This window comes from Microcaecilia unicolor, chromosome 2 (assembly GCF_901765095.1).
Source record: "Microcaecilia unicolor chromosome 2, aMicUni1.1, whole genome shotgun sequence".
NCBI lineage: Eukaryota > Metazoa > Chordata > Amphibia > Gymnophiona > Siphonopidae > Microcaecilia > Microcaecilia unicolor.
In genome coordinates, this window is record NC_044032.1 from 284946798 (window position 1) to 284974035 (window position 27238).

General features: G+C 40.5%; 1 protein-coding gene across 2 annotated transcripts in view; it reads right to left on the reverse strand.

The window, feature by feature from the left end:
• CNTLN (centlein) overlaps positions 1-27238 on the reverse strand; it is a 535970-nt gene that overhangs the window by 91906 nt on the left and 416826 nt on the right. For both annotated transcript variants that reach the window (XM_030194226.1, XM_030194227.1), the window contains 4 exons: positions 12029-12126; positions 7097-7223; positions 3469-3606; positions 1297-1482 (listed from right to left, as the gene is read on the reverse strand). In XM_030194226.1, the coding sequence (XP_030050086.1) occupies positions 1297-1482; positions 3469-3606; positions 7097-7223; positions 12029-12126 (549 nt within the window). The remainder of the gene's footprint in view (positions 1-1296; positions 1483-3468; positions 3607-7096; positions 7224-12028; positions 12127-27238) is intronic.

Here is a 27238-nt window from a genome sequence, read left to right on the forward strand (position 1 = left end):
ATACAAATTTTGGAGACATCACAGAAATCCATGGAGTCATTGTCTATTGCCCTGAAGAAAGGTAATTGCAATTTGGAGTTCAAGTGTGAGAACTTGGAAAATACAGCTTGTACAAGGAGCCTTCGACTGATTATTTTCTTTAGGATTTCGGGTATTTCGGAGTATGATATGTTTAAGTGCTATATGTTGGAAACTTTGAAAGTTCCAGTACAAACATTGTCACCTGTTAATAGAATTTTTTATTTGCCATCTTAGAAGCCAGCATCAGAAGGGGTGGATATGTTTTCCTCTATTTCACCAGACAGTTTGGACCTGACTGCCTTCCTGGAGTCTTCTAAGAAAGAAAGAGGCTGCTGTATCTTCCACTTTCCTAGTGACATTCACTCTGGACTCTACTAGGGATTGGATATTAAAGTTTAGATATCGCACAGCTATTGTTTTGCTCTTTGAGGGTTCAGGCATTTCCTGATATAGCAAAGGCTACACAATGACGTTGTAGACATTTTTGTTAATGAAACCTCAAGTCTTGGCCTTTGTGGGGGGCTGTTTTTCTTGACATTCCCATGTAAGTATGTGGTTAAATACTGTTCTAAAACTTATCCTTTTTTTGATCCCTCTCATTACTCTGAGTAATAAGACTGTGCTATCTCGACAGGGCCCACTGACTGCTGCAGAAGAACCTCAGCTGTAGGAACTGCTCTTATAAGGGTACTTTTTCTGCAGTATGAATACTCTTAATTCTTTCATTGATATCTGGTCTCTTGCTTCTCCCATAATTGAGGGCTTGTATTCTATTTCTGTTGGTACACTCTTTTTTTCCAGTACAAGTGGATTTGCTTAGATTGTATATTAAAAATTCTAATAAATACAAAATTTAAAAAGGTCTTTTCTGTAAGTAAAACAGGCTTTACATATGTAAAAGCCTTTATTAACGGACCTCCATGATAATTACTTCACAATGACAGACTATTTATAGTTTTCACTGACTACCAAATAGGTATATTGTATCGCAGATCTTTACCCTTGTGATGTCATCATTTGAGTTACTTAGAATGCTCTGAATTTCACTTTTCCCACAAATTTGTATTTAACAGCACTCAAATGTATAACTTTCCCATTATATCATACAATGCATCCCATGACAGTAATTGCATTTGAAATCTGCAGAAATTTAAGCGTATAAAAGAAATACCTTAATTTTACAACTGTCTATACAAATCTTCATATGGATAATGGACAATCAGATGATCTGTGTACTATAAAGTTATGTCAAAGTGAATGAAATCCATACTATACCTTCACAAATTTGACAAACTCGTCTATAATGTTATTAGCATGCTGAAATTTTTTCTGTATTCCTTCCATTGCTTGTCCACTCTGTATTGCTAACCCATGCAGCTGTTGTGATGCTGTGCTTTCAAGTTCTGTCAAGGCAGACTCAGCTTCAGTTATTTTGCTTTCCAGATCAGTAACCCTGAGCATCTGTAATGTAAGCAACAACCAAGTATGAATTGTTTCTTATACTGGTCAATATTCTAATATTCAGAACAAAAAATCTATATATATAAAAGGCAACCCCAACGTTCTATGAAGCCTCCAGCCGGAAGTGTGAAGCGCCAGAGATATCCGGTTTCCCCATGAGTGAAGGAAAACAGCACAGCACGAAATCCCTCTCTCTAACAGTGAAGGACTCAGAGGGGGGAGGGGACAGAGACGCCCTCACTCTCTCTGTAACACAAACACAGCACAGCAGGAAACTTAACACTGAAGGACTGGACTCGGAGCGGGGAGGGGGAGGGAGAGAGGGCAGAGGGCAGGGACACTCCCACATGCACACTCTGAAGAAAACCTTGCTAGCCCCCCGTTTCATTTGCATCAGAAACGGGGCTTTTTTTTACTAGTTATTTAATAAAGGGCAAACAACAACTGCTTTCCATTTATATTCATCAGGAATCTTATAATTAAGGAGGAATGTTATCAACGTGGGCTATCATTAAGATTGTTACTTTACCACAAGTCATGCTATTTTAGTACAAGTCCCATTTTATGCAATGAGATGCCGTAGTAAAATAGCAGTACTTGTGATAAAATAACCTGTCTTAATGGTACCCCACTTTGATAACTCTCCCCCCCTAAACTCACAATGTCATATGCGTTAGTCCCTATGGTAGTGAACACAAATGATAGACGATCATCTACAATCTAAATTAGCAGAAAGCAATTCATTTTAACAGTTCAGATCCATGGCAGGGGATCTTTCAGTTAAACTTTTGCCAAGATAACTGATCACATGGCAGAAGTGAAAAAAACACCCAAAGCAAACGAAAACAAGATTTCCAGGTCTTTTTAAGTATACTGCCAAGGTCTTATCGTGTTACTTCTTTAAGACAAACTAATAGAACTGGTAAAATGAGGTTCCATTTTCTAAACTAAACAGTTTGATAAGTTTCTATTTCCTTACATACAATAAAACTACAAATCAACTAAGAAAAAACACAAAGAAAGGTGTTTCTATTTCCAGTTTTAACAATATGGAGGACTGTCGCAGTCAGCGTTTATGAAAATGACAGCCACCGTGCTTAAAGTTATAACAAATATTCAGTGTTCATATCTGGATACCAGCTGGCTTTAGTATCTGGTTAGTAGTGATAGTGAAACCACTATCTGGCTAAAGTTATGGACCCTTTTACCAAACTGAGGTAAAAAGTGGCCTTAGGATGTGCTTACGCTGGTCATTTCCATGCGCTAAGGCCATTTTTCCGCACAGGTAAAATGGCTGCATTTACTATTTTTTAAATTAATGGACATGCACTAATTTTCACATTAGCGCATGGCCATTAGCGCGTGAGCCCCTTCTTCTAGCTATTTTGTAGGGGGCAAGAACTCACATGCTAACCACATGCTCATTGGTTAGAGCGTAGTGTAGTTGTGTTAACCAATTAGTACTGTACATGCCTACTCTCTGCTCTCAGTGCTAAAAAATAAAGTCTATTTTTTAGCAAATGGGAAGGGTGTGTAGATGCTGAAATTACTGCAGGACGCCTAAGCGCACTCTGTGGTAAGGCATTTTAAGCTGCAGTAAAGAACTCCTTAGTGCTTACTGCAGCTTAGTAAAAGAATCCCTTAGTGAGCCTGTTTTGCTGTCCTAACTTTGGCAGGTAAGCTATCTGGTTAGTGGTTTGAATATCGCTGCTGACCAGATATACTCTGGCTCAGCTCAAGCTCCACCCACGGACAGTCTGGTTAATGCCGAGGTGGTAAGAGGAAATATTCAGGCATACTATGCAGTTAGTACCACTGAATATCCCGCTTACCAGCATATATCCAGTTAGCAGTACCCGCTAATCAGATATGTGCTTTTGAATATTGACTGGATGATCATCAAGCTATTTAAAAAAGAACTACCTAATACTGACTTTACAAAATGAGTTAAGAAAATGAAGAAAGTGGAGGTATAGAATACTGTACCTCTTTTTCCAAGTCTTCTTTAGCTTTGTAATACATCTGCTCATACTGTGACTTCTCTTTGGCAGCTATAATAAGCCTTTGCTTTAGTGAATCAATTGACGTTTTCTTGTTAGAAACATCTTCAGCCAATGCTCTAACCTAAAGGAAAACCAGGGAACTGTAATATCAATTGAAATATGGGGCATCTGCTATTCCAACTTAAAAATCTTTAAATTTTATATTAAAACTTAAAGAAAACTGCTCAATTTATACAACACAAACTGGTACTTTGATTTTATTTTGTTTTTATATTGTACAAACAATAGATTTAGAATAAACCCATCTACGTATCAGCTTGTATAAATTAAGAAACAGACTGATGAATAAAATAGACATATTCCGGCTGATATTCAAAACTATTTAACTGGCCAGGAACAGCACTTGGTCAGTTAAATAGTACTTAGCCGGCTATCTGCCGACATTCAGCGGGAGAAAGCCAGCTGTCTCCTGTTGAATACTGCAGGTTAGCGCACAGCGGATAGCCGGTTATATCACATTATATAATTGGTTATCCGTCCATTTCTCAGCGCGTTGCTGGCCAAACATGGCTGCATCAATACCTGGAATATCTTTGGCTGGTTCAAACTTAATCAGTCAGCATTGAATATCAGCTTGGCCCATTAAGTTGGAATCGGCCAAAAACAAACTGGATAGTCAATGCCGGTCACCGGAAACAGACCGGCATTGAATATGCAGGCTCAGCTCTGACCGCGAGAGGCAGCCCAGCTACCTCCCACAGTCTGGAGATTGGCCTCATTATTTTAGTTGCTTTCTTTTAAATTGGTGAACTACACTCAAATCTTTTGATCAGCGCAAGCATACCTCAGTGAAATATTTTTTTTTCACTTTAATTGTTATTTTCTACTTAAATTGACCTTAGCAGGAAAAGAGAAATGATCACAAAAAATTGCTAGTGTATTCAAATACTGTGTGAATGACTTTCTGTCATGGAACAGAATTTTGAAAAGAGTGAAGGCATGTAGATTAGTCAAGGCTACATTTCTCAATAATGCAGAGTTTTTGTTCCAAGTCTTCCAGTTTTGTTTTCTTCCCAGCAATATGTTTTAACATATGGCAGAATTTCTTCCAGTCTGAAATTTGCTTCAGTCATGGTTTAAGATACATACAATACAGCCTCAGAAAGAAAGGAGCAATACAATACAGACTGATCTCCCCCCCCCCAAACCCAAAATAAAGCGAAACAAAAAATTAACAAAACTAACAAAAATATCACACACGTTATTCCTTCCAGGCTTCATCCCTTCAGCTTTTAATTGATGACTTCATAAAGATTTCAAATCTCCACGAGGAGGGCATGAAATTAGCTCCCTCTGGAGCTGACCATGCTAAGTTGCTATTTTGCACGTATTGTGGCAGCTGCACAACTCATGGCCTCCAATTAATGCAGCAGTCCAAGCAAAAGATTTCATGTACAATTCATGTGGCAGCTCAAGCACATAAAATAATTTAAATTCCTGTTTTATTTGGATCTTTAATCTAATTCTTAGAGACAAAACAGTGTTTAAAACATTTTTGAGGGCATTTTCTACATAACCACTTCCTCAAAAATATGTTGTCAGGACATTCGTGTGCTGAAACTAATCTGAATTCCATGCAGGCATCATACAGATACTTGTAGAGCATAAATATACTCTGAACAAGCAGAAGATTACAGAATGATATTTCTAAAGTTCAGAATTATTTATCTAAAAATTAAATAAAAGGTAGCAAGACAAAAGAGAAAGTAGATTAAAAAATACAGATGATTTTTAAAAAATAGAGCTAGAAAAGGTGATTGCTTGGCTAAAGAATTTAGAGATAATAAAACTGCTTTAAAAAGGGCATGCATTTTGTTTCCCCACTGGTCAAATAGATAGATATCACTCAACAGAAAAAAAACCCCAATTTAAAATACCTGGACACAAAACTATTTAATACTATGATACTTTTTCAAGGTCTTTTCATTTCCAGCAATCTTTACAATATATCTTGATTTGTCTCAGTTGCCCCATAAAATATGAACCAAACATTTTAATTTGAGCATATAAATCATGCTGAAATAATAATAAAGGCTAGGCTTTATAAAATTAGCTTGTATGAAATTATGCTACATAAGAACAGTTCTACAATGGGATGCCTACGTTTATGTATTACCATATTCCTCCTAGGTGCACTGTAATGGTGCACTTAACTGGCATAGCACATAAATGAAAGAGGGCATACACAGAGGTGAAGCATGGGTGAGACACAGACAAGCTCTCATGTGTATAACTTATAGAATACTATAAGTTATATGTGGCCCTACCACATTCAGGGGTAACTGCGGGAGCATACACAGAGGTGGAGCATGGGTGAGACACAGGCGGGCTCTCACGGGTGTGTAACTATTAGGTACACTGATACTGGGGCCCTTTTACTATGGCGCATAGGCACCTATGCACGTCTAACGCGTGTTAAATTGGTACTACAGCCCGGCTACCACATTCCCCAGGCGGTAAATCCATTTTTGGTGCGCCCAAAACACACAGTAGAAAACATTTTCTATTTTGTACCACAGGGCGCTTACCCAGCAGTAATCAGCAGTTGGCACGTGCTGGACACTTAACGCCCGGTTAGTGCGTGAGACCTTACCGCTAAGTCAATGGGTGGTGTTAAGGTCTCAGGCTAAAAATGGACACGCACTGGTTTTCATTTTGTCGCACATCCATTTTCCAGCACAATAAAAAAAAATCTTTTTTTTCCAGGTGCGCTCAGGAAATGGACAAGTGCGCGTCCAAAACACATGCCTACACCAGAGCAGGTCACTTTTGGGCATGCCTTAGTAAAAGGACCCTTCTGTGTTAACACTAGTATTCTAAAACTGAACCTGGGGCCCAGGGGCTGTTACAGAATAGGTTCTGGGGCATCTAATGCAATACCACTTTTTTTCTGGTTCTGGATTATGATCTCTTGATAATTGACTGAATAATTTTACTATGTTACTCATGTTCTCTGTGTATTACCACTTGTATCTTTTACTCTGGTATGGTGATCGCCATGTCGGAACAATGTAAGCCACATTGAGCCTGCAAATAGGTGGGGAAAATGTGGGACACAAATGCAGCAAAAATAAATAAATAAATAAATGGAGGTATTGATTATAGAACTGCCCCCTGAACTATTAAAATGAACTGCACAGATCTCCCATGTACATGTATGACACGTGAACTTATTAGACCTGTTTTAAATGGCAGTAACTTGCAATAACATTCAGGCTACACATACAGGCTTACCTGGATTGTATTTTTGGTTAAACATACAAAAAACATTAACTGCATATTAATAGAGTTAACATTATCCTCTATGAGAACAATAACTGAATCATTAGGAATCCTATTCCAGGATATTTAGCATTGGCACAAAAGCAAGTATACCCTTTACTCAAATGTGAATGTTGTTTTCTCCCATTGAACATTTGTGAGAGAAATGTTTATTAAATAGGCCCTTTAGTGTATTCTAAGTTTATATTAGCATAAGTAGATGGATAAGTTGGAATATGTATGGCCAAACAATGTAATTGACATGAATCAGGAAAATAACCAACTGATACCTTTTTTTCCAGATTCTCTATCATTTCCTTGCTGAATTTATCATTTTCCTGGTGTGCTTTTAACCGAGATTTCAAATCTTCTATCAAATGCCTTTTCATGTTGATGTCCCTTTCCATTCGAGTAGCTCTTAAAAATGAAAGAGAAAGATATTCTATACCTTTGGCAGCACAAAACAGAATCTACGATTATTATGAATTTACTAACTGAATGGAAGGTTTACTTTATTGCATGGATGCTGAAAGCTTTTTGTTTCTTTTCCACAAAAAGGGATTATCCAGATGGTTTTGAAGACTTTATTACATTTACTAGTGAGTGAAAATTTACTGTTAACACTCTCAACAGTCATTCACTTTCCTCGATCATATGCCGGACTCTAACCTCATCCTAAATTGTTCAGACTTTTTTTTTAATCGTATGACTCATGGTGTTTAACAGTAAAAACACAACATTATTTCATCATTGCAAACATGCATATACAGTTTGTTGATATAATGGGAGAAAGGCTTCTCTAGCTGTCATTTCCTGCACAGTATGGGTAGCATAAATATCTCACAGCTTCTCTGTATATCTCTTTCATTTTTTTTCCTCATTTAACAACAAATCCATACAAGTGGCTGCTGCCTAAATCCACAGGAGAGCATGGGTATGTGCAGAAAACTCTGAAGCAAAATGAAAACACTAATGAGAAATAAATATGTTACAGAACAAGCTTTTTCAAGTTTTCATAATAACTATATAAAAATTGCTCTGTTTAACATGACTAATGAAAAATAATGTGGCTGGTCATCCCATACTAATTGGTATAATTAGTATGTTATAGTGGACTAGATATATGTACAGGCATAATGCAATGTAATTGTTAACATATGTATGTCATTTAATCTGATGCTCTGTTAACAGCTCTTTCTTGTACATGTATGAAAACCAAATAGTGAGAAATGTAGAGAATCGTCTAAAACCTCTGTCAGGAATGGGTGAGATGTGCTTATTATTCTGCTTTTTCTATAATCAAATTCCTCATGAAATGATTTAAAACTCAGCTGTGTTCTGTGATATTATTAAGGAATGTGTTCGACCATATACAGAAATAGCTGTGTTAAACATTCAGTCGAACAGAGAAAGATGCTAATTGAATTTCAGAATGATTGTAAAAATTTATGAGACCTCCCCTCCGAACAAGACAATCTTTGCTCATAAAGAGGTTGCAATACTATATATCAAGAATATTCAAAAGGCTGTTTGCAAATAAAGCACTGACTCCTCAATTCTATCTGCAGTCGCACAATCATTTAACGATCTCCTTTCTTTCTGGAAAGGGAGGCTGGGAATCTCAGGAGCCAACTGTTAAGCTAACGTGTTAATGTGACAACCTCAAACAAAAACCATATAATTATGAAAATATAAAAAAATGATATAATAACCCCCGGGGTGATCATGGTCTGACCCTCAGTGACCATATAGAGGGCTATACTTATCTAAGCATTATTGTAAAACAGTATAACTTGGCACTAACCATGCTCATGCCTTAGACATATTCCTTTCAGCTCAAAGAGGAGGATATCACCAACTGAAACTATGATGGAAGATCTGAATTATATAATCCAGAATTTTAGAACTAATGGCATGTATTCTTTTCTAAAATCACATTACTATTGATATTTCTTTACTCCATCTACAAATATATTGTTGTAAGGAAACATGTTTTGCAAAACAGGCAAAATACAATATAGCGTCATTTCCCACTATTAATATTCATTTCTTTTGTGCTACTAGATGCGTTCATAGTTACTAATAAAAACCCAGAATGACACCCTTTGGTACTCTGGTTTCAGCTAAAATTACAAATTCTTTGTCCTCTTATTATAGTAAATAGACAACTTATACTGCAAATACTGTAACCCCCCCCCCCAAAAAAAAACCAAAACAAAACTGTACTGCTACTCCTTAAGCAGCCAATCCGTCCATCTGAACAGTATACTTCATAAATTAATATTTGTGAGTTCTAATGTTAAAAAGCCACAATCAATTCAAATCTGAGCAAGGAAATCCGTCTTTTTGCACTTGTTACAAATTTGACTTTGGACATTTAATCCACTTTAAGCAGCTGAATCTTGACATGTTTCCCAGCCCTAGGCAAAGAATTACTGTATCTGAATGACATGAAGTGATTCGTGTAGATTTACAGCAGGGATAAGTAAGTCTACTTTACAGTCTCAAATCTGACTCCACAGTTTCTTAACCAATATCATTCAGCACTCCGAAAGTAATTTTATAACAGGGCATGTATAAAAATGCACCTATTTCATACAGACACATACAAAATTGTGGCAATAAACTATTGTTGAAAGTGAAAAGAACAAGACTAATTAATTAATAAACCTTTCACCCAAATTCTTTCAGCACGAGTCAGATCATCAGAAGGTGAAAAAGTTGCTTAAACATCACACTTATATTTACCAAAATTCTTCATAGATCTGTTTTTTAATTGAATAAAAGTCCAATTTTAAAAACTTCAGATTACTTCCCACATATTGAAATTTAAAGTACTTATCTGAAAAAGGATGACACAAAAATTCCTTCAGGCAACCTCCCGACATGACAGCATGTTTTGCTCTGCTGTGTCAGGGTAGAGGTTCCAGCAACAATAAATACATTTTTTAAACTCTGTCTGACATATCTTAACATTGATTCTTCATCCGGCATTGTGATTCTACAACATTTCAATATGGCGACGGTGTCAAATATGCAGTTAAATATATCAATCGGTTGATCCCTCCTTGCTAATCAATTCACACTAATGACATCCATTGCAGTTCTTCATTGAAACCCTCAGCATAGCTGTATCTAATGAAAAAATCTATTTTTGTTCCTTATAGTTCAAGATCACCATCCTCCCACCTTCTCTGTACAATGTCAAAAATACGCCACTGAAGGTCTCTAATGGGGTGCTGCTGTGTTTGCCAATAGTGTCACTAGAGGAGCCAACTCATACAAATAGACCAATGGACTAATCCCCTCCCACCCTAAAAAAAACTTTAAAAATATTTTTTGCCAGCCTCTATGCCAGCCTCAAATGTCATAACCAGCTCCCTGACAGCAGTATGCAGGTCCCTGATACTGCAGTGCACATCAGGCAGGCGGACCCAGGCCCACCCCTCTACCTGTTACACTTGTGGTAGTAAATATGAGCCCTTCAAAACCCACCACAAACCCACTGTACCCACATGTAGGTGCCCCCCTTCACCCCTTAGGGCTATGGTAGTGTACAGTTGTGGGGAGTGGGTTTTGGGGGGGTTGGGGGGGCTCAGCACCCAAAGTAAGGGAGCTATGCAACTGGGAGCAATTTCTGAGTCCACTGCAGTGCCCCCTAGGGTGTCCGGTTGGTGTCCTGGCATGTCAAGGGGACCAGTACACTACGAATGCTGGCTCCTCCCATGACCAAAGGGCTTGGATTTGGTCGTTTCTGAGATGGGCGTCCTCGGTTTCCATTATCGCCGAAAACCAGGAAAGACCATGTCTAAGGTCGACCTAAATGCTGAGATTTGGGCGTCCCTGACCGTATTATCGAAACGAAAGATCCACCCATCTTGTTTCGATAATACGGGTTTCCCCGCCCCTTCGCCAGGACGTCCTCAGGAAAACCATGTAAACTTATCTGTGTTGGCAGAACTCCCCCAGTTAAATTACATCTTAATGAGCATCAATCAAGGATTCAAACTAGGGTCAAGTCAGTTCCTTTAGTGACACATTGGCAAACACAGCAGCACCCCATGAAGACATTCGGTGGTGTATTATTGACATTGTATTGAGAGGGTGGGAGAGTGGTGATCTTGATCATTTATTGAACTATAAAGAAACAGGGATGGATTTTTTTTTCATTCGATACAGTTATGCTGAAGGGTCTCAATGAAGAACTGGAATGGATGTCGTTAGTGTGAATTGATTGGTCAGGAGGGATCAGCTGATTGATATATTTAACTGCAGATTTGATGTTGTCGCTATATTAAAATGTTGTAGAATCACAATGCTGCATGAAGAATTAATGTTATATTATGTTGGACAGTGTTTAAAAACATATATATATATATTTAATTTTGCAGGAACCTGAACTCTGACATAGCAGACTGAAACCTGGTATCATGTTGGGAGGTTGCCTGAAAGAAGTTTTGTGATGCCCTTTTTTCAGATAAGTGCTTTAAATATTGTTATGTAAGAAGCAATCTAAAGTTTTTCAAAATGGACTTTTTATTACATAAAAACATGGATCCATGAGGAATTCAGATGAACATTATAAGTGTGACATTTAAGTACTTATTCACCTTCTGATGAGTCCACTATTTTCTGAGAGAATTTGGGTGAAAGGTATATTAATTATTTTACACAGACAACATAGACATCTATGTGCCTTTATAAAATAGGCACCAAAAACGATCACCGGTACTGCACAAATGTTGTCATCCAAACTTATATCTGCTCTGAAGGAGCCTTGACTGAGTGCAAATGCATATATTTTGTACAGTGCATATGTACTGTACCTTGCAACTCTATTCCAGCTCTGCCCTGGGAATGTCTATGCACAAATTCATTAAGTACACATGCTCTTATCAACATGCCTACTTGTATGTGCACATTTACCTATATAATTTTAAAATACCTTTTTTGTATTGTGTGAAGCATGCTTTGTACATAGCATGGAAAATGCTTTACAAAATTACCCCCTTTGGGGATAATGTGAACTGGACTTTCGCATGTAAATGACAAGGCCACATTAGCATGAATTAGGTTAACAAGAAAAACAAAAAAACGAGGATACAATCTCTCTTCCCCAAAATTACTGAAAGAAATACAAGTAAGGTTAATATTTGAATCATTTATAATGCTGCCACTAGGTGTCACCAAACACAACAGATATACACATATCAAGCACATACTTTTCTTGTATTTCCTGATTCCGTTCATCCTTTTCAAGGCCTTCATTTTTCAGAGATTTAATAGTTGAGTTCTGCTTAGTAATTTCATTCATTGCATTCTAAACAAAAGAATGAGAGTTATCAATGAATAAATAAATAAATAAATAAGAGTTTAATCAGACTGAAGTACATAAAAAGTGGAACCCTTACATCCGTATACTGTGTAACAATTTTACAGTTAATTTATTGCAAAACAATATGTAGGATCAGAAAATAATTTTATGGAAGACTACCTGTACTGAGTGCCCTAAGTGGCCCTTTTACTAAGCCGTGGTAAAAAGTGGCCTGAGCTAGTTTGGACACATGAAAGTAGTTTGTATTGAACCACTTTTTACCATGGCAGGTGAAAAGGCCTTTTTAAAAAAGGGGGTAGTAAACAGTCATGCGCTAATATTAAAATTAGCATGCAGCTATTTCCTGCCTGAGCCCTTACCGCCGCCTATTTAGAAGGCTCATGCGCTACTCGTGCAGTAATCAGGTAGCTCGTGGCAATGTGGCTGTGCTGATGATTACCGCTGGGAACACCGCCCCCCCCCCCCCTCTGCAGTAGAAAATAAAAAATTATTTTCTACTGCGGGAAACTGTGCACGCCAACTTCAGAACTATCACCAGGTACCTGCGCTACCCCAGCAGTAGGGTCGATTTGGCGTGTGGTAGCCCTACCGCGGCTTAGTAAAAAGGTCCTAAATGCACTGCTGCATTTGTTGTTACAAAAGACATTTAACTCTGGTTCTTACTGCTAAATCACAATCACTCAATACTTTCCATATTAGTTAACCTGATCCCACATTTTAAAAGTTATTTTTAAATAAGACCTTTCACATTCACAGCCAAAGAAAAATAAATATTGAAGTATTACATAACTAGTAAAAAAGGCCCGTTTCTGACACAAATGAAACGGGCGCTAGCAAGGCTTTCCTTGGCTCCCCTGCAGCCATCCATGTCCAGCGACACACCTCTCCCCCTGCAGCCACCCATGTCCAGCGATCCTCCTCTCCCCCTGCAGCCACCCATGTCCAGTGAACCTCCTCTCTCCCCTGCCCCCCTCCTGCTACCCATGTCCAGCGACCCTCCTCTCTCCCCTGCCTCCCCTGCAGCCACCCATGTCCAGCGACCCTCCTCACTCCCCTGCCCCCCCTCCAGTCACCCATGTACAGCGACCCTCCTCTGGACATGGATCAGATGTGAGGCATGTTCCCCCCCCCCCCCGAGTTCTGAAGTTGACATCATAATGGCTACGGTGATGTCAGCCTGATCTACAGAGCCTAGAAGACCAACTCGGAATGAGCCACGGTCCCAGGCAAGTCAGAACGTTGGAGGTGAGAATTATTATATAGGATATTCAGCTTTATTCTAAAAATATGAACTTTACATACATTGGAAATGTGCTGCAATGAGGGAAATGTTTTAAAAGCCATCTATCAGATTAAATAATGATCTATGCAGGCAAACTAGCCTGTGCGAAAACTGCTCTCCTCAGAGCATTCATAAAGTATGCACAGTGGGCCAGATTCAGTAAATGGTGTATAAAATGTAGGTGTACTGGAATAAAACGCGTAGCTCTATTCTATAAGCTGCAGCTACAATAATACAGTAAAACGTGATTTATAGAATAACGCATAGGCCGAGTGAACATTGAGACATGGCCATTTATGCCACTCAAAAGCTGGTGGAAATACCCACGCCTAAATGTATGCCCAAATTTTATAACAACATGTGCAAATTTGACGTCCCTGAAATGCTCACACTCCTCCCATGGCCATACCAATTCCTTCAAAAAGGTGGTAAATAAATCCTAATAAATAAATAAATACACACCCCCTTTTCAGCTACACACATTGGAATTTATGCACACCTCTTTTTAGAATACGCCTAAAATGAAATGCGTGCAAATTCCAATTATTGCAAATTAAGGATGCTAACTGGTTATTGCCAATTATCATCACTAATTGTCTCATTACTCAATTGAGTAGCATGTGTAAACTGGCTGCACGCACCATTTAACACGCATTACTCACCATGCCTTATATATAATCTGGACCAATGCTCATAAAATGCATACTGTTAAACACATTAAGAGGGGGTGTTATTTTGGGGCATTTTAGGTTAAAAAAGCAAAACAGCATGCATACTTAGCATGGTCAAACCCCCATGACCCACATAAATGGCAAATATAAATACATCTTTCATTTATGTTTTAGCATAGTTGGCATACCTGTTTGCAGATATTTTTTTTAAAAATCATTTTAATATTAACATTCTGATTGATTAAAATCTTTTAAAACATGGTAAGATTTTCTACTTATTGTGTTTTAATGGTAACTTTGAGGGGGTAGTTATCAAGCTGTGTTAGGGCACTAAGGGCTCCTTTTACTATGCTGTGGTAAGGAGTAGCATGAGTTTACCACAGGTTGAAAAGGCTTACCAGGGTATGCACAGATGTCCCATGGTAAGTAAGTTTTGGATCTGCACGAGCAAGCCACATGCTAAAAAATATTTTAAAATTTTTCTGGGAGGCGGCGTGTCTGAGGCAGGGAGTGGATGCTTTTGCGCTAATCAGCAATGGCCGCTTAAAGTGAGACCAGCCAAAATTATTCTAGCTATTGTGGCAGCCATATATGGTCTCCAAACTTGGCCAGTGGAGGGGCCCTTTTACTTAGGTGCGGGAGGGCTAACACGTGGGTAGAATGCGCCAAATCGGCATTACCGCCGGGCTAGCACGTGCACCCGACAGTAATTCTGAGCTTGGTGTATGCCGAATCCCGCTGTAGAAAATAATTTTCTATTTACTACCATGGGGGCATTTCTGGAACTACTCAGTAGTTAGCGCGTGCTGCATGGTTACCGTGTGGGTAGCACATGAGCCCTTACCGCTAGGTCAGAGGGTGGCAGTAAGGTCTCACTCCGTAAATAGGCGTGCACTAGTTTTAATTTCAGCACATACCTATTTCCCGGCCCATTAAAAAAAGCCTTTTTTTCTAGCCTCGGTAAAAAATGGCCCGGCGCGCACCTAAAAGACGCACTCACACTACCGCAGGCCACTTTTTACCATGGTTTGCAAAAGGACTCCCTTGATAGCAGCTTCAGGGTAGCTCATTTTACATATATTCAGTGCTGCTCCTTATAAAAAGAGCAGTGCTGAACAACAATATAGACATTAATTTAAAAACCGGTGCTGGCATTTAAATTAATACAGCTGGGAAGAGAAGGTGGTTTTGGCAGCTTTACCAGCACCGTGAAGATCACCTTGTTCTGCCATTTTTGACCCTCAGAACATTATTGGAATGTGCAGTATCATCATATAGGCAAGGAGAGGTATAACCTGCCATGTCATCACTAGGTGCTGGTTTGGGCCTTTGAATTCCTGGAAGCACTGCTAGTTAGCTGTGAGAAAAAGTGGTTTTGGCAGCTTTGCCTGCACTGTGAGGACTGTCCTATTCCTGCCACTTCAGAGCTCCAGAACATAGCTAGAACTTGTACTCTGTACTATCCTTGAGCAGGAAAGGAAAGCATGCCCAGCTACATCATCGCTGCACACCAGTTTGGGTCTTGAAATTCCCAGAAGCGCTGCTGGTTCACAGGGAGAGGTGGTGGTTTAGGTAGCATTACTGGCAGTGAGGACTGCTCTGTTCCTGCCTCTCTAGAGCCCTTGAACATTGCAGGACTCCACACTATCATCACGCAGGCAGGGAAAGAGCGCCTTGCCACGTTATTGTTGCCCTTTAAATTTACTAAATTGCTGAGGTGCATGGCTGCAAGCTGCAGGGGCATGCTTGAAGGGCTGTGCCCAAAATGGGAACACTCTTTGAAGCCCCTTTGGACACTGATATAGCAGAAGCAGAGTGACAGTAGAATACTGGTGGTGTGTGCCTGACTGCATCAAGGGGCGTCTGCTTAGATGAAATGAGAAAGCAGAAAAATAAGTCAAGGAATGTGTCAGTTTCTGCTATTATCAAAGGCCCTATGGATAAACATTTGGTTGCAAGCAGTACTCTGAAGGACAGTGAAAAGCTGAGGTCCTCTCAGAACAAGATTCTTTGATCTCTGTCAAAAGGTCTCATTCTCCAGGAACTTCTTGGACATCAACTCCTGACTCCTTGACTATTACTTCAGTTTCTGATGCAGTGAACATGAGCATGCCTTGTGTCACTGCAATTAAGGATAATTTTTCCATTCATTTTAAGATGGAAGCATTAGAAAATTCCTTACAGTCTACAGGGTGAGCAAAAAAAAAGTAACCCCCTAGAGTTTTTTGTCCCGTTCTCAGCAACTGTTCTGAATTTCAATGAGAAATTTTACATACTTATTTATTCAACACACTTACGTATTACTACTAAACAACATTTAATTATCTTAAACTATGTTGATGTTCCTGACATTTTAGCGTTTTTTGCACATTAAAAATGTTTGAATTAAAACACAGTATAATAATGTCATTCAAACAATACAATTAACAATGTGTCAGTATTTCAGTCACTGTGAATGCTCAAAGTGTCCACCATCAGCTTCAACAGAAGCCTTCAGTTGCTTTGGGAAGTTCTTAACAGCCTTGTCCATCAGTCCCTGTGATATGCTGTCCCAGAACATCTGCAGCACTTCCTAAGTTCAGCAATTGTTTGCAGCTTTGGGTGGAGCTTGTGACAGGTCTCCAACATTGCTCCCTGGACAAAAATCTACATCACTGTGATGTACATTAACAGTAAGCTGGTACCACTTATTTTTCCCCAACTAATGGTAGTTTTACAGTACAAACATTTTTGTACACGCAAAAATCACATGGGTGGTCATGATAAAAAGTCTGGAACTTTGCCATGTTTAAAGATAAACATATTCCACTCCACATTTAAACGTAGATAGTAACAACAAATAAAGCTTTAAAATATCATGTAAAAAATTCCAAGTGGTTGCTAAGAAAACAGCAAAAAACTGTAGTAGGTTACTTTGTTTTGCCTTACCCTGTAGAATGTACATTTTCTTAACTTTCCTAAGACATACTGTTATTTGTAAATATCCTATTGAAAAAAAATATTTTAAGGAAGTTGTAAGTATTCCTAAGCATGAAGAAACTGATTGCTAACATATATTATATTCCTTAGAAAGTTTGTTTGGCAAATACATGGGTGAGCGAGCCTGATGAACTACTTTCAGTGAAAGTATAGCTTTAACATGTTTTCTAGAGAATTAATTGATGAGATTGCTTCTAGGACTATGCTCTTAGCTACATTTGTCAATGATAGCAATATGAGTGCAATTATGAATGAATTTTTATTTTCACCAACCCAGAGGAATTTGGATAGAATTATACAGAAGGGGTTGAGACTGTCTTTCCAGGGGCAAAATCTGAAAATTCAACAGAATGAGGAGAAACCTGACATAAGGGAAAACAGTGGCGTAGCCAGACACTCAATTTTGAGTGGGCCTGGGCCTAAGATGGGTGGGCAGAAGATCTCCACCCTGTCCCACAAGTGGTTTTGTCTCTCCCTCTCTCGCCTGCATGCCATATGGTCTATCAAACATCCCCCCTCCCCCGCATGCCTTTTAAGTTGCAGATTTTCACCGGCAGCGAGCAGCAACTAATACATACAGCTCATGTTGGTCCCACAACCTTCCTTCTGATGTAACTTCCTGTTTCCACATAGGCGGGAATACATCAGAGGGAAACGGCTGTGGGGCCGGTGTGAACAGTACGTATCAGTCGTTGCTTGCTGCAGGTGAAGATCTGCTATTTACAAGGTATGCAGGAGGGACAGTTGTTGGGAGTTCTTGTCTGGTGGGGTTTGGGGATCCCTGCCAGCCACATCATAGGTGTGCTGCTACTGGATGGGCCTGGGCCCATCCTTGGCGATGCCACTGGAGAAAAAACTGATAAAAAGACACATCAAGTTTGAAAATGGGCCAAATTGGACAGGGGTTGAAGAGAAGTGTCCCCCCCCCCCAAAAAGGCTCAATGTATTTCTATGGGAGGAGTTCTAGGTTCTAAAGCATAGAAATTTACATACAGTGAAACACTGTAATCAGGGAATTGTCCCTTCCAAATTGCCTCTCCCTGTTATCTACTCTTCCAACCCCTCCAAACTACCCTATACCAAAACCCATGCCTCTGCGATTACACCATCATTCTACAATACCACCACCCCCAAAAAGTATTGTTGAGCACACGGCCTCACTCCCTACAACTGTACTATGACCATGAAAACTGACCTATCTCCAAAACCTACTGCCAAACTGCTTCACACTTACAAACTACCCCTGTACAAACTGCCCTACCCCCAAAAATTAGCCCCCCAACTGCCCCACCACACCGCAAACTGTCCCCAATTCAAAAAACTACCCTATAACTGCACTAATACTCCACAAACTGCCCCACCTCAAACTATCTTCAGAAAATGCCCCACCATCCCAAAATACCCCACCCCCAAAATCTACACCCATGCAAACTACTCCACCCCCCAAAACTACCCCCACACAACTGCCTCACCCTCAAAAACTGCTGCCTAAAGCTGACCCACTTCTCTTTAAAACTGCCCTTATTTCCAGAAAACTACCTTCCTCACTTTCAAAAACTAGCTCCCTGCAACTGCCTCAACCACCCTGCAAACTGCTCCACCATCTCAATTGTTCTCCCATGGACACAGCACATGCAGATCACAAACAGAATAGAGGACAGACACACACAGATGGATTACAAATAATTTCCTAGCTGCGATATACTGCATTTTAAATTATTCAGATATATAATTCATTTTCTTTGTTTTTCTACTGTGACATTTTCTGACTGAATTGTACTACTTTTTTATTGGTTGCTATGTGTACTGCCAACTACCATCTGTTGTCATGGGCAGTGCTAGATTTAAGGAATGAGCAAAGTAAGAACATATCAAGGGTCCAAAGTTTTCCCCATCCAGCCCCATCAGATGTGATCAGAACTCAGTAGGCTAGGACTACTAGAAGGCAACTCTAGTCACAGAGACTGTGGATAGGATACAGCCATTGGGAAGGCTGTGGGGGCAGAGTACTGGAAGGCAGCTCTAGTCACAGACTGTGGATAAGACACACCCATTGGGAAGGCTGTGGGGGCCGGTACTGTAGCTACAGGGTCCAGAGCACCCATCCCTCTCTCAGGTCCTCCCTTTAAACACTGACCACTTACCTCCGGGTATAGCAGTTTGCTGCAGCTGAGGCCTTTAGGTAAGCCTCTGCTTGACAGATGCAGCAACTGTTGTTTTCTGTGCCTGCCTGCCTTCCTTCCGTCTGTTGAATTGTCGATGTGCCTCTGGATTGCTCCCATTACTGATGCTTGTCCCTGCAGCCCGTATGTGCTGACTCCTGCCTACCGGCAGCATGTTGATTCACTGAGTCACATGGTGCTCTTTAAAAATGGTCACCGAGACTTCCAAAGGCGGCCTCGTGAGACTTCTGCTGAAGTCTTGCAGGCTGCCCTTGTAAGTCTCGGCGGCCATTTGGAAGAGCGATCCGGCAGCGGGGGAGAGTCAGCGCCGGCAGCAGGCGGGCAAGATTGCCTGCCCCGAAGAATTTGCTGGACGAGGTGAGGGACTGGATCCGGAGGGAGGAAGGAGAGCCGAGCCGAAGAATTCGTTGAACACACCCTCCTCCACAGATGAAGGGTAGCTAACTACTAATTAGTTCATCTGCAGTGAACAGCTCTTGCTGCTGCTGCTGCTGCTGCCTGTCTGCCTCTCCCATGTTCTCTGTTAGGCAATTACGGAATATTTGGCTCACTTGAAGGGAACAATTCTTGTCATGTCAATTCCCACAATTCTCCTGTGTGTTCCCTAAGCTATGTGCCTGGACAGCTTCCTGGGCTTTGCTTTCTGCCTGTTTCTCCTCCCATAACTACACTAATATCTGCTTCAGCTCCCAGGTTCTGCCAGCCTACCTACTCAGGAAAGGACAGCTTTCTCCCCTCTTCCTTCTTTACTGGGGAATAGGGGAAACTGTAGTACTTTTTCTACCTGCCAACCTTTTCCTTCCTTGTCTCCTCAGGCTGTGACAGACCCAGCCAGTCACAGTGTGCAGTCACACATACACACAGGTGTTGCACAGAATTCCATGAGCCATGCTCTGCATGCTTTCCCCACTTGCTAAAGTTAAATGCTAGAATGTTAGTTTATTATTTTGTTCCTTCGGTGGTTATGCCAAAATTGATTGCATTATGATCAATTTTTCTAAATTGCTCCACTACTGTAACTGCATGTACAAAGTCCTTCGTAGTTTTACAGTCCCAACTATAATTATAGTTTTGATGAGGTTTTTTTCCCCTAATGTCTCAAGACAAATTATATCACACTGGAAAACTAACAGCTATTTTTACACTGCTAAAAAAGAGGTATATGGTAAGAAGAAATGAAGCTAATAATTTTATTTCACTTATCATTTTGGAAATCAGAGTATATGTGCATACACACATCTTTACATCATACTGTTTCACGTGGTGTTGTCAATGTGCTGTAGCCAATATATATATTGCACCTGAAAAATAAGTGCCGAAAAAATATCTGGGTAGGCATATTCTATAAACCGCATCTAAATCTAGGCGTGGTTTATAGAACACACCTAGCGGCCAAGCCTGTGCCTAACGCTAGGTGTATCTATTTACAGTAAATACCAGCGCTGTGGAGCAGGTGTATTCTATAAACCCGCTAGGTGCGTAATTTTTTGGAAAATCCACGACCTGCCTATTCCAATGCACCTTTTTGGCAGCGTGCATTAGAATGTGCGCGCACCACTTTACAGACTATGCTTAGCAAGTTGTGCACCTAAATTATAATGCCAATTAGTATCAATAATTGATTGCCAATTATCAGCGCTGATTGGCTTGTTAAGGTAATTGAATTGCATGTGCAAATCCAGAATACGACCAGATCTGTGCGTGCAATTTCGGTCACACTATATAAAATCCAGGGGTAAATGTTTTAATGTTGCATTTGGCCACTCCCTCCAGTCTTCTTGAGACACGTCTGGCATCATGTCTCAGCTCAAGATATCACAGCAGCAAAAAGGAGGGAGTCCCCAAACACAATAAGACAAGCAGATCAAAGAAAAGCATTAAGAGCCTCCAAGAATGGGTGAACATCAAACCTTTAATGCGGGACCTAACAAGGGCTGTGTTTCAGTGTAACACCTGTGTCAGGGGTCAGCCTTTTTAATACAACTTGGGTGATTACTTAATTGAAGGCACATGACAGCCCAAGTTGTATTACAAACGCTGATCCCTGATGTAAGCATTAGGTCAAAACATGGCACCCATGTCGGGTCCCCCATTAAATGTTTGATGTTCACCCATTTTTGTAGGCCCTTGGTGCTTTTCTTTGGTTAGACCAAGGTATAACATCTGACCCTACTCATAATTTTAAATAGGTATTCTTTGCACCCTTCCCTCTAGTGCAAAAATCTCCAAATTGGGCTTAGAAAGCAGTGGGCTTAAAACAGTGAACTTAAAAATTACAGTTAAAAATATACAAGAGGCATACTTAAATCATTTAAATAATGCATAAACAATGATTCAAGCAAACATGTAGGTGAGAGGTTCTTACCTAACTTGTGTTGAAATCAGGCGTCAGCAAAACTGATACACACTGATTTGAAAGTAAAAACAGGTATACATAGATTTGTTAACAAAAAAAAAAACCTACTGATTGTAGTGGGTGGGGAAGGGGGTTTAAAAGTAGGGAATAAAATAATTCAGGAGAGATGCGTACTCACCAGCATTTATCTCAAAAAAGATATAGTAGAATTGGAAAAGGTACAGCGAAGAGCGACGAAAATGATAGTGGGGATGGGACGACTTTCCTACGAAGAGAGGCTGAGAAGGCTAGGGCTTTTCAGCTTGGAGAAGAGACGGCTGAGGGGAGATATGATAGAAGTGTATAAAATAATGAGTGGAATGGATCGGGTGGATGTGAAGCGACTGTTCACGCTATCCAAAAATACTAGGACTAGAGGGCATGAGTTGAAGCTACAGTGTGGTAAATTTAAAACAAATCGGAGAAAATTTTTCTTCACCCAACGTGTAATTAGACTCTGGAATTCGTTGCCGGAGAACGTGGTACGGGCGGTTAGCTTGACGGAGTTTAAAAAGGGGTTAGATAGATTCCTAAAGGACAAGTCCATAGACCGCTATTAAATGGACTTGGAAAAATTCCGCATTTTTAGGTATAACTTGTCTGGAATGTTTTTACGTTTGGGGAGCGTGCCAGGTGCCCTTGACCTGGATTGGCCACTGTCGGTGACAGGATGCTGGGCTAGATGGACCTTTGGTCTTTCCCAGTATGGCACTACTTATGTACTTATGTACTTATGTAAGTAGTGAATCTAACAAGCTTTTTTTAAGTGTAGCAAGGGATGTTTTCTGCTGTTATATGTGCTTTAGTCAGGGCTATGGAGTCAGTACACCAAAACTTCGACTCTGACTCCTCTATTTTTCTAATGTCCAACTGCTACTGATATTAGGCTTTAAACCTTTTGTTCTGGATCCAAAGTACTGATAAATATAACTTATATTTACCAGAACCTTATATTTACATATGGAGATGCTTAAATAAGGGCCATATTCAGCACAAGCACATAATTTAGGATGGTCATGTGCAGTGGTGTGCTGGTAAATTTTTAACAACAAGCTTTCTCCCCGGTCCACCTCTGTGCCCCCCCGTCCACCTCTGCGCCCCCCCCACCCCAAATTGCAGAGCTGGCTATAGCCGGGGAGAGAGCCTGGGGGGGGGGGGGGCAATGCATTACTCCAGGAAAAAAAAATTAAATGATCCCAGGTTCCAATCTAATTCATGTTTAATGTGGGATAAAATGCCATAAATAAGTAAATAAATAAATATAAACCTTTAATGTTGAGCACTTGATTCTCAAAGTGGACATATTCCAAACACTATAATGAAAATAAAATGATTTTTTCTAACTTTGTTGTCTGGTGACTTTGTTTTTCTGATCATGCTGGCCCAGTATCCGATTCTGCTGCTATCTGTCCTCTTAACTCCGTTTCCAGGGCTTCCTTTCCATTTATTTCTTTACTTCCCGCCTTTCTTCTTCATTTCTTGCCCTACATCCGTAAGTAAAAGCTGGGTCCTCCGCAGACTTGACTGTCCAGTGGATCCAGCTTCTGCCTATTTTCTTCATCCATGTGCAGTTTTTATCCTCTCTTCCTTTTCCCTCATCTCATCTCCTTCCTCACTCTTCCCTCCCCTCCCTGTCCAGCATTTCTTCTCTCTCCCTTCCCTCTTCTCCACCCATATCCAGCAACCCTCCTCTCCCCCTGCCCTTCCCTTCATCCACCCATGTCCAGCAACCCTCCTCTCCCCCCTGCCCTCCCCTCCATCCACCCACCCATGTCCAGCAACTCTCCTCTCCCCCCTGCCCTCCCCTCTATCCACCCATGTCCAGCAACCCTCCTCTCCCTTTGCCCTCCCCTCCATCCACCCATGTCCAGCAACTCTCCTCTCCCCCCTGCCATCCCCTCCATCCACCCATGTCCAGCAACCCCCTCTCCCCCTGCCCTCCATCCACCCATGTCCAGCAACTCTCCTCTCCCCTGCCCTCCATTCATCCATCCATCCATATCTCTAACCACTAGGCCACTCCTAAACATTAGCCCCATGGTTTTCTAATTTGACTGCAATTATGAATAGCAGTTATCATGTAAAGAACGTTATGAGGCAAAAATTATTTCCCCCTGTTGTAAAGGATCATAGTTTTTATTTACTACCTACCAAGCTAGTACTAGATTAGTTTGGTAACAAATTGCAGTTTTATTTGAATCAACCTAAAAGCTTTTTTTAAAAGTAATTTAGCATTTATTACAACAGCCTAGGGCACAGTCTAGAGTGGGTTTAGTTCAGGGCTGAACAAATCCCGAGTGCCCTGGCATCTAGACTGTAAGGACTGATAGAGATGAAATTTGCGCCCTGGTTTTCTGATATCATCAGACAGGCTAAACAGGAATTGAGGAGAAAACGTATGTGGAGAAAAGATAGTTCAGAAGCCAAGTTACAAGAATACCGCTTGAGTCTAGCTGATAAGAAAATCATGTTGTCAACGAGAAAGGAATATTATGCTAAAGTTATTTCTACTGCTCCATCTACTCCGAAAGAACTTTTTGCTACTATGTGAAAATTAACTACTAGACCAGTTGATCAACAACCATCTGGCACTCCAGACACAAGATTTCACCAAGGATTTCAGCAATACGTTTTCCTGTATTAGGAATTCTTTTGAGAATATTCCTTTACCTGCATAGAATAAACCTTTAGACATTGCCGTTCGGGAAGAATTTTCTCTAGAAAAACTCCAAAACAAATTGTAACTATAATGAGTAACTTAAATATGTCTCCCTGTCCTTTGGATGCATGTTCGCCTTCTCTGATGAAGTCTTAGAAACCAGAAATACATCATTGTTCTTTTGATTAATAAAGAGGCAAAAAAACATAGTAAAATTTTTTTTTGGTATATTAAAAGCAGGAAGCCGGCAAAAGAATCGGTTGGGCCGCTGGATGACCGAGGGGTAAAAGGGGCGATCAAGGAAGACAAAGATGTAGCGGAGAGACTGAATGAATTCTTTGCTTCGGTCTTCACCGAGGAAGATTTGGGTGGGATACCGGTGTCGGAAATGGTATTTCAAGCGGACGAGTCGGAGAAACTTACTGACTTCACGGTAAACCTGGAGGACGTAATGGGGCAGTTCGGCAAACTGAAGAGTAGCAAATCTCCTGGACCGGATGGTATTCATCCTAGAGTACTGATAGAACTGAAAAACGAGCTTGCGGAGCTACTGCTAGTGATATGCAACTTATCCTTAAAATCGAGCGTGGTACCGGAAGATTGGAGGGTGGCCAATGTAACGCCCATTTTTAAAAAAGGCTCCAGGGGAGATCCGGGAAATTATAGACTGGTGAGTCTGACGTCGGTGCCTGGGAAAATGGTAGAGGCTATTATTAAAAACAAAATTACAGAGCACATCCGAGGACATGGATTACTGAGACCAAGTCAGCATGGCTTTTGTGTGGGGAAATCTTGCCTGACCAATTTACTTCAATTCTTTGAAGGAGTGAACAAACATGTGGACAAAGGGGAGTCGGTTGATATTGTGTATCTGGATTTTCAAAAGGCGTTTGACAAGGTACCTCATGAAAGGCTACAGAGGAAATTGGAGGGTCATGGGATAGGAGGAAATGTCCTATTGTGGATTAAAAGCTGGTTGAAGGATAGGAAACAGAGAGTGGGGTTAAATGGGCAGTATTCACAATGGAGAAGGGTAGTTAGTGGGGTTCCTCAAGGGTCCGTGTTAGGACCGCTGCTTTTTAATATATTTATAAATGATTTAGAGATGGGAGTAACTAGCGAGGTAATTAAATTTGCTGATGACACAAAGTTATTCAAAGTCGTTAAATCACGACAGGATTGTGAAAAATTACAAGAGGACCTTACAAGACTGGGAGACTGGGCGGCTAAATGGCAGATGATGTTTAATGTGAGCAAGTGCAAGGTGATGCATGTGGGAAAAAAGAACCCGAATTATAGCTACGTCATGCAAGGTTCCACGTTAGGAGTTACGGACCAAGAAAGGGATCTGGGTGTCGTCGTCGATAACACACTGAAACCTTCTGCTCAGTGTGCTGCTGCGGCTAAGAAAGCGAATAGAATGTTGGGTATTATTAGGAAAGGTATGGAAAACAGGTGTGAGGATGTTATAATGCCGTTGTATCGCTCCATGGTGCGACCGCACCTTGAGTATTGTGTTCAATTCTGGTCGCCGCATCTCAAGAAGGATATAGTAGAATTGGAAAAGGTGCAGCGAAGGGCGACTAAAATGATAGCGGGGATGGGACGACTTCCCTATGAAGAAAGACTAAGGAGGCTAGGGCTATACAGCTTGGAGAAGAGACAGCTGAGGGGAGACATGATAGAGGTATATAAAATAATGAGTGGAGTGGAACAGGTGGATGTGAAGCATCTATTCACGCTTTCCAAAAATACTAGGACTAGGGGGCATGCGATGAAACTACAGTGTAGTAAATTTAAAACAAATTGGAGAAAATTTTTCTTCACCCAACGTGTAATTAAACTCTGGAATTCGTTGCCGGAGAAAGTGGTGAAGGCGGTTAGCTTAGCAGAGTTTAAAAAGGGGTTGGACGGTTTCCTAAAGGACAAGTCCATAAACCGCTACTAAACGGACTTGGAAAAATCCAAAATTCCAGGAATAACATGTATAGAATGTTTGTACGTTTGGGAAGCTTGCCAGGTGCCCTTGGCCTGGATTGGCCGCTGTCGTGGACAGGATGCTGGGCTCGATGGACCCTTGGTCTTTTCCCAGTATGGCATTACTTATGTACTTATGTACTTATGACTCTTTCTGAGGCTTCAGTGCCAGCTTGTTTAAAAAGAGCTGCAGTGTGTCCACTATTAAAAATTGCAAGCTTAGATCCTAATGATCTAAGCAATTATCGACCGATACCTTCTCTCAGATGTCTTGCCAAGAAATTGGAGAAGGTAGTGTTATTTCAGCTTCAAGATTTTTTGGATACATGTGGAGATTTGGATAGCTTCCTAAAAGAAAAGTCCATAAGACGTTATTAAGATGGACTTGGGGAAAATCCGCTGCTTATTTCTAGGATAACCCCCCTTGAGATATGGATGCACTACAGACAAACTGCATAGATAAACATCTACAAAATAGGTTTTGAAAGTACCGATTTGGACGTTTTGACAAGAAATATGTCCAAATGCTTCTTTATGATATTTTTTGGATATGTTTCTCTTTCCAAAATGAGCCCCATTGTGTGTTAATGACTTTCATTTGGTTTAGATCAAAACATTCTACTGAAACTCTTGATATCTGTGTTGGATTCTACATTCAGCTTGGTTTGATGGAGGAACTAAGTATCTCATGGTGACTCCTGATATTTCTGCAGCTTTTGCTTTTGAATTGTTTAGAAGCCCTAGGCATTAGTGGTAAGGTGTTGCAATGATTTGAATCATTTCTCTCTCAGAGACAGTTCCGAGCGCAACAGGGTTCTAGGTTTTCAAAGTGATTTTCAGGTGTACATCAAGGCTTGGTCTTATCGGCCATACTGTTTAATATTTATATGAGACCTATTTGTCAAGTTCTTCAATGCCTAGATGTTCAATTTAGATTGTATATAAACAATT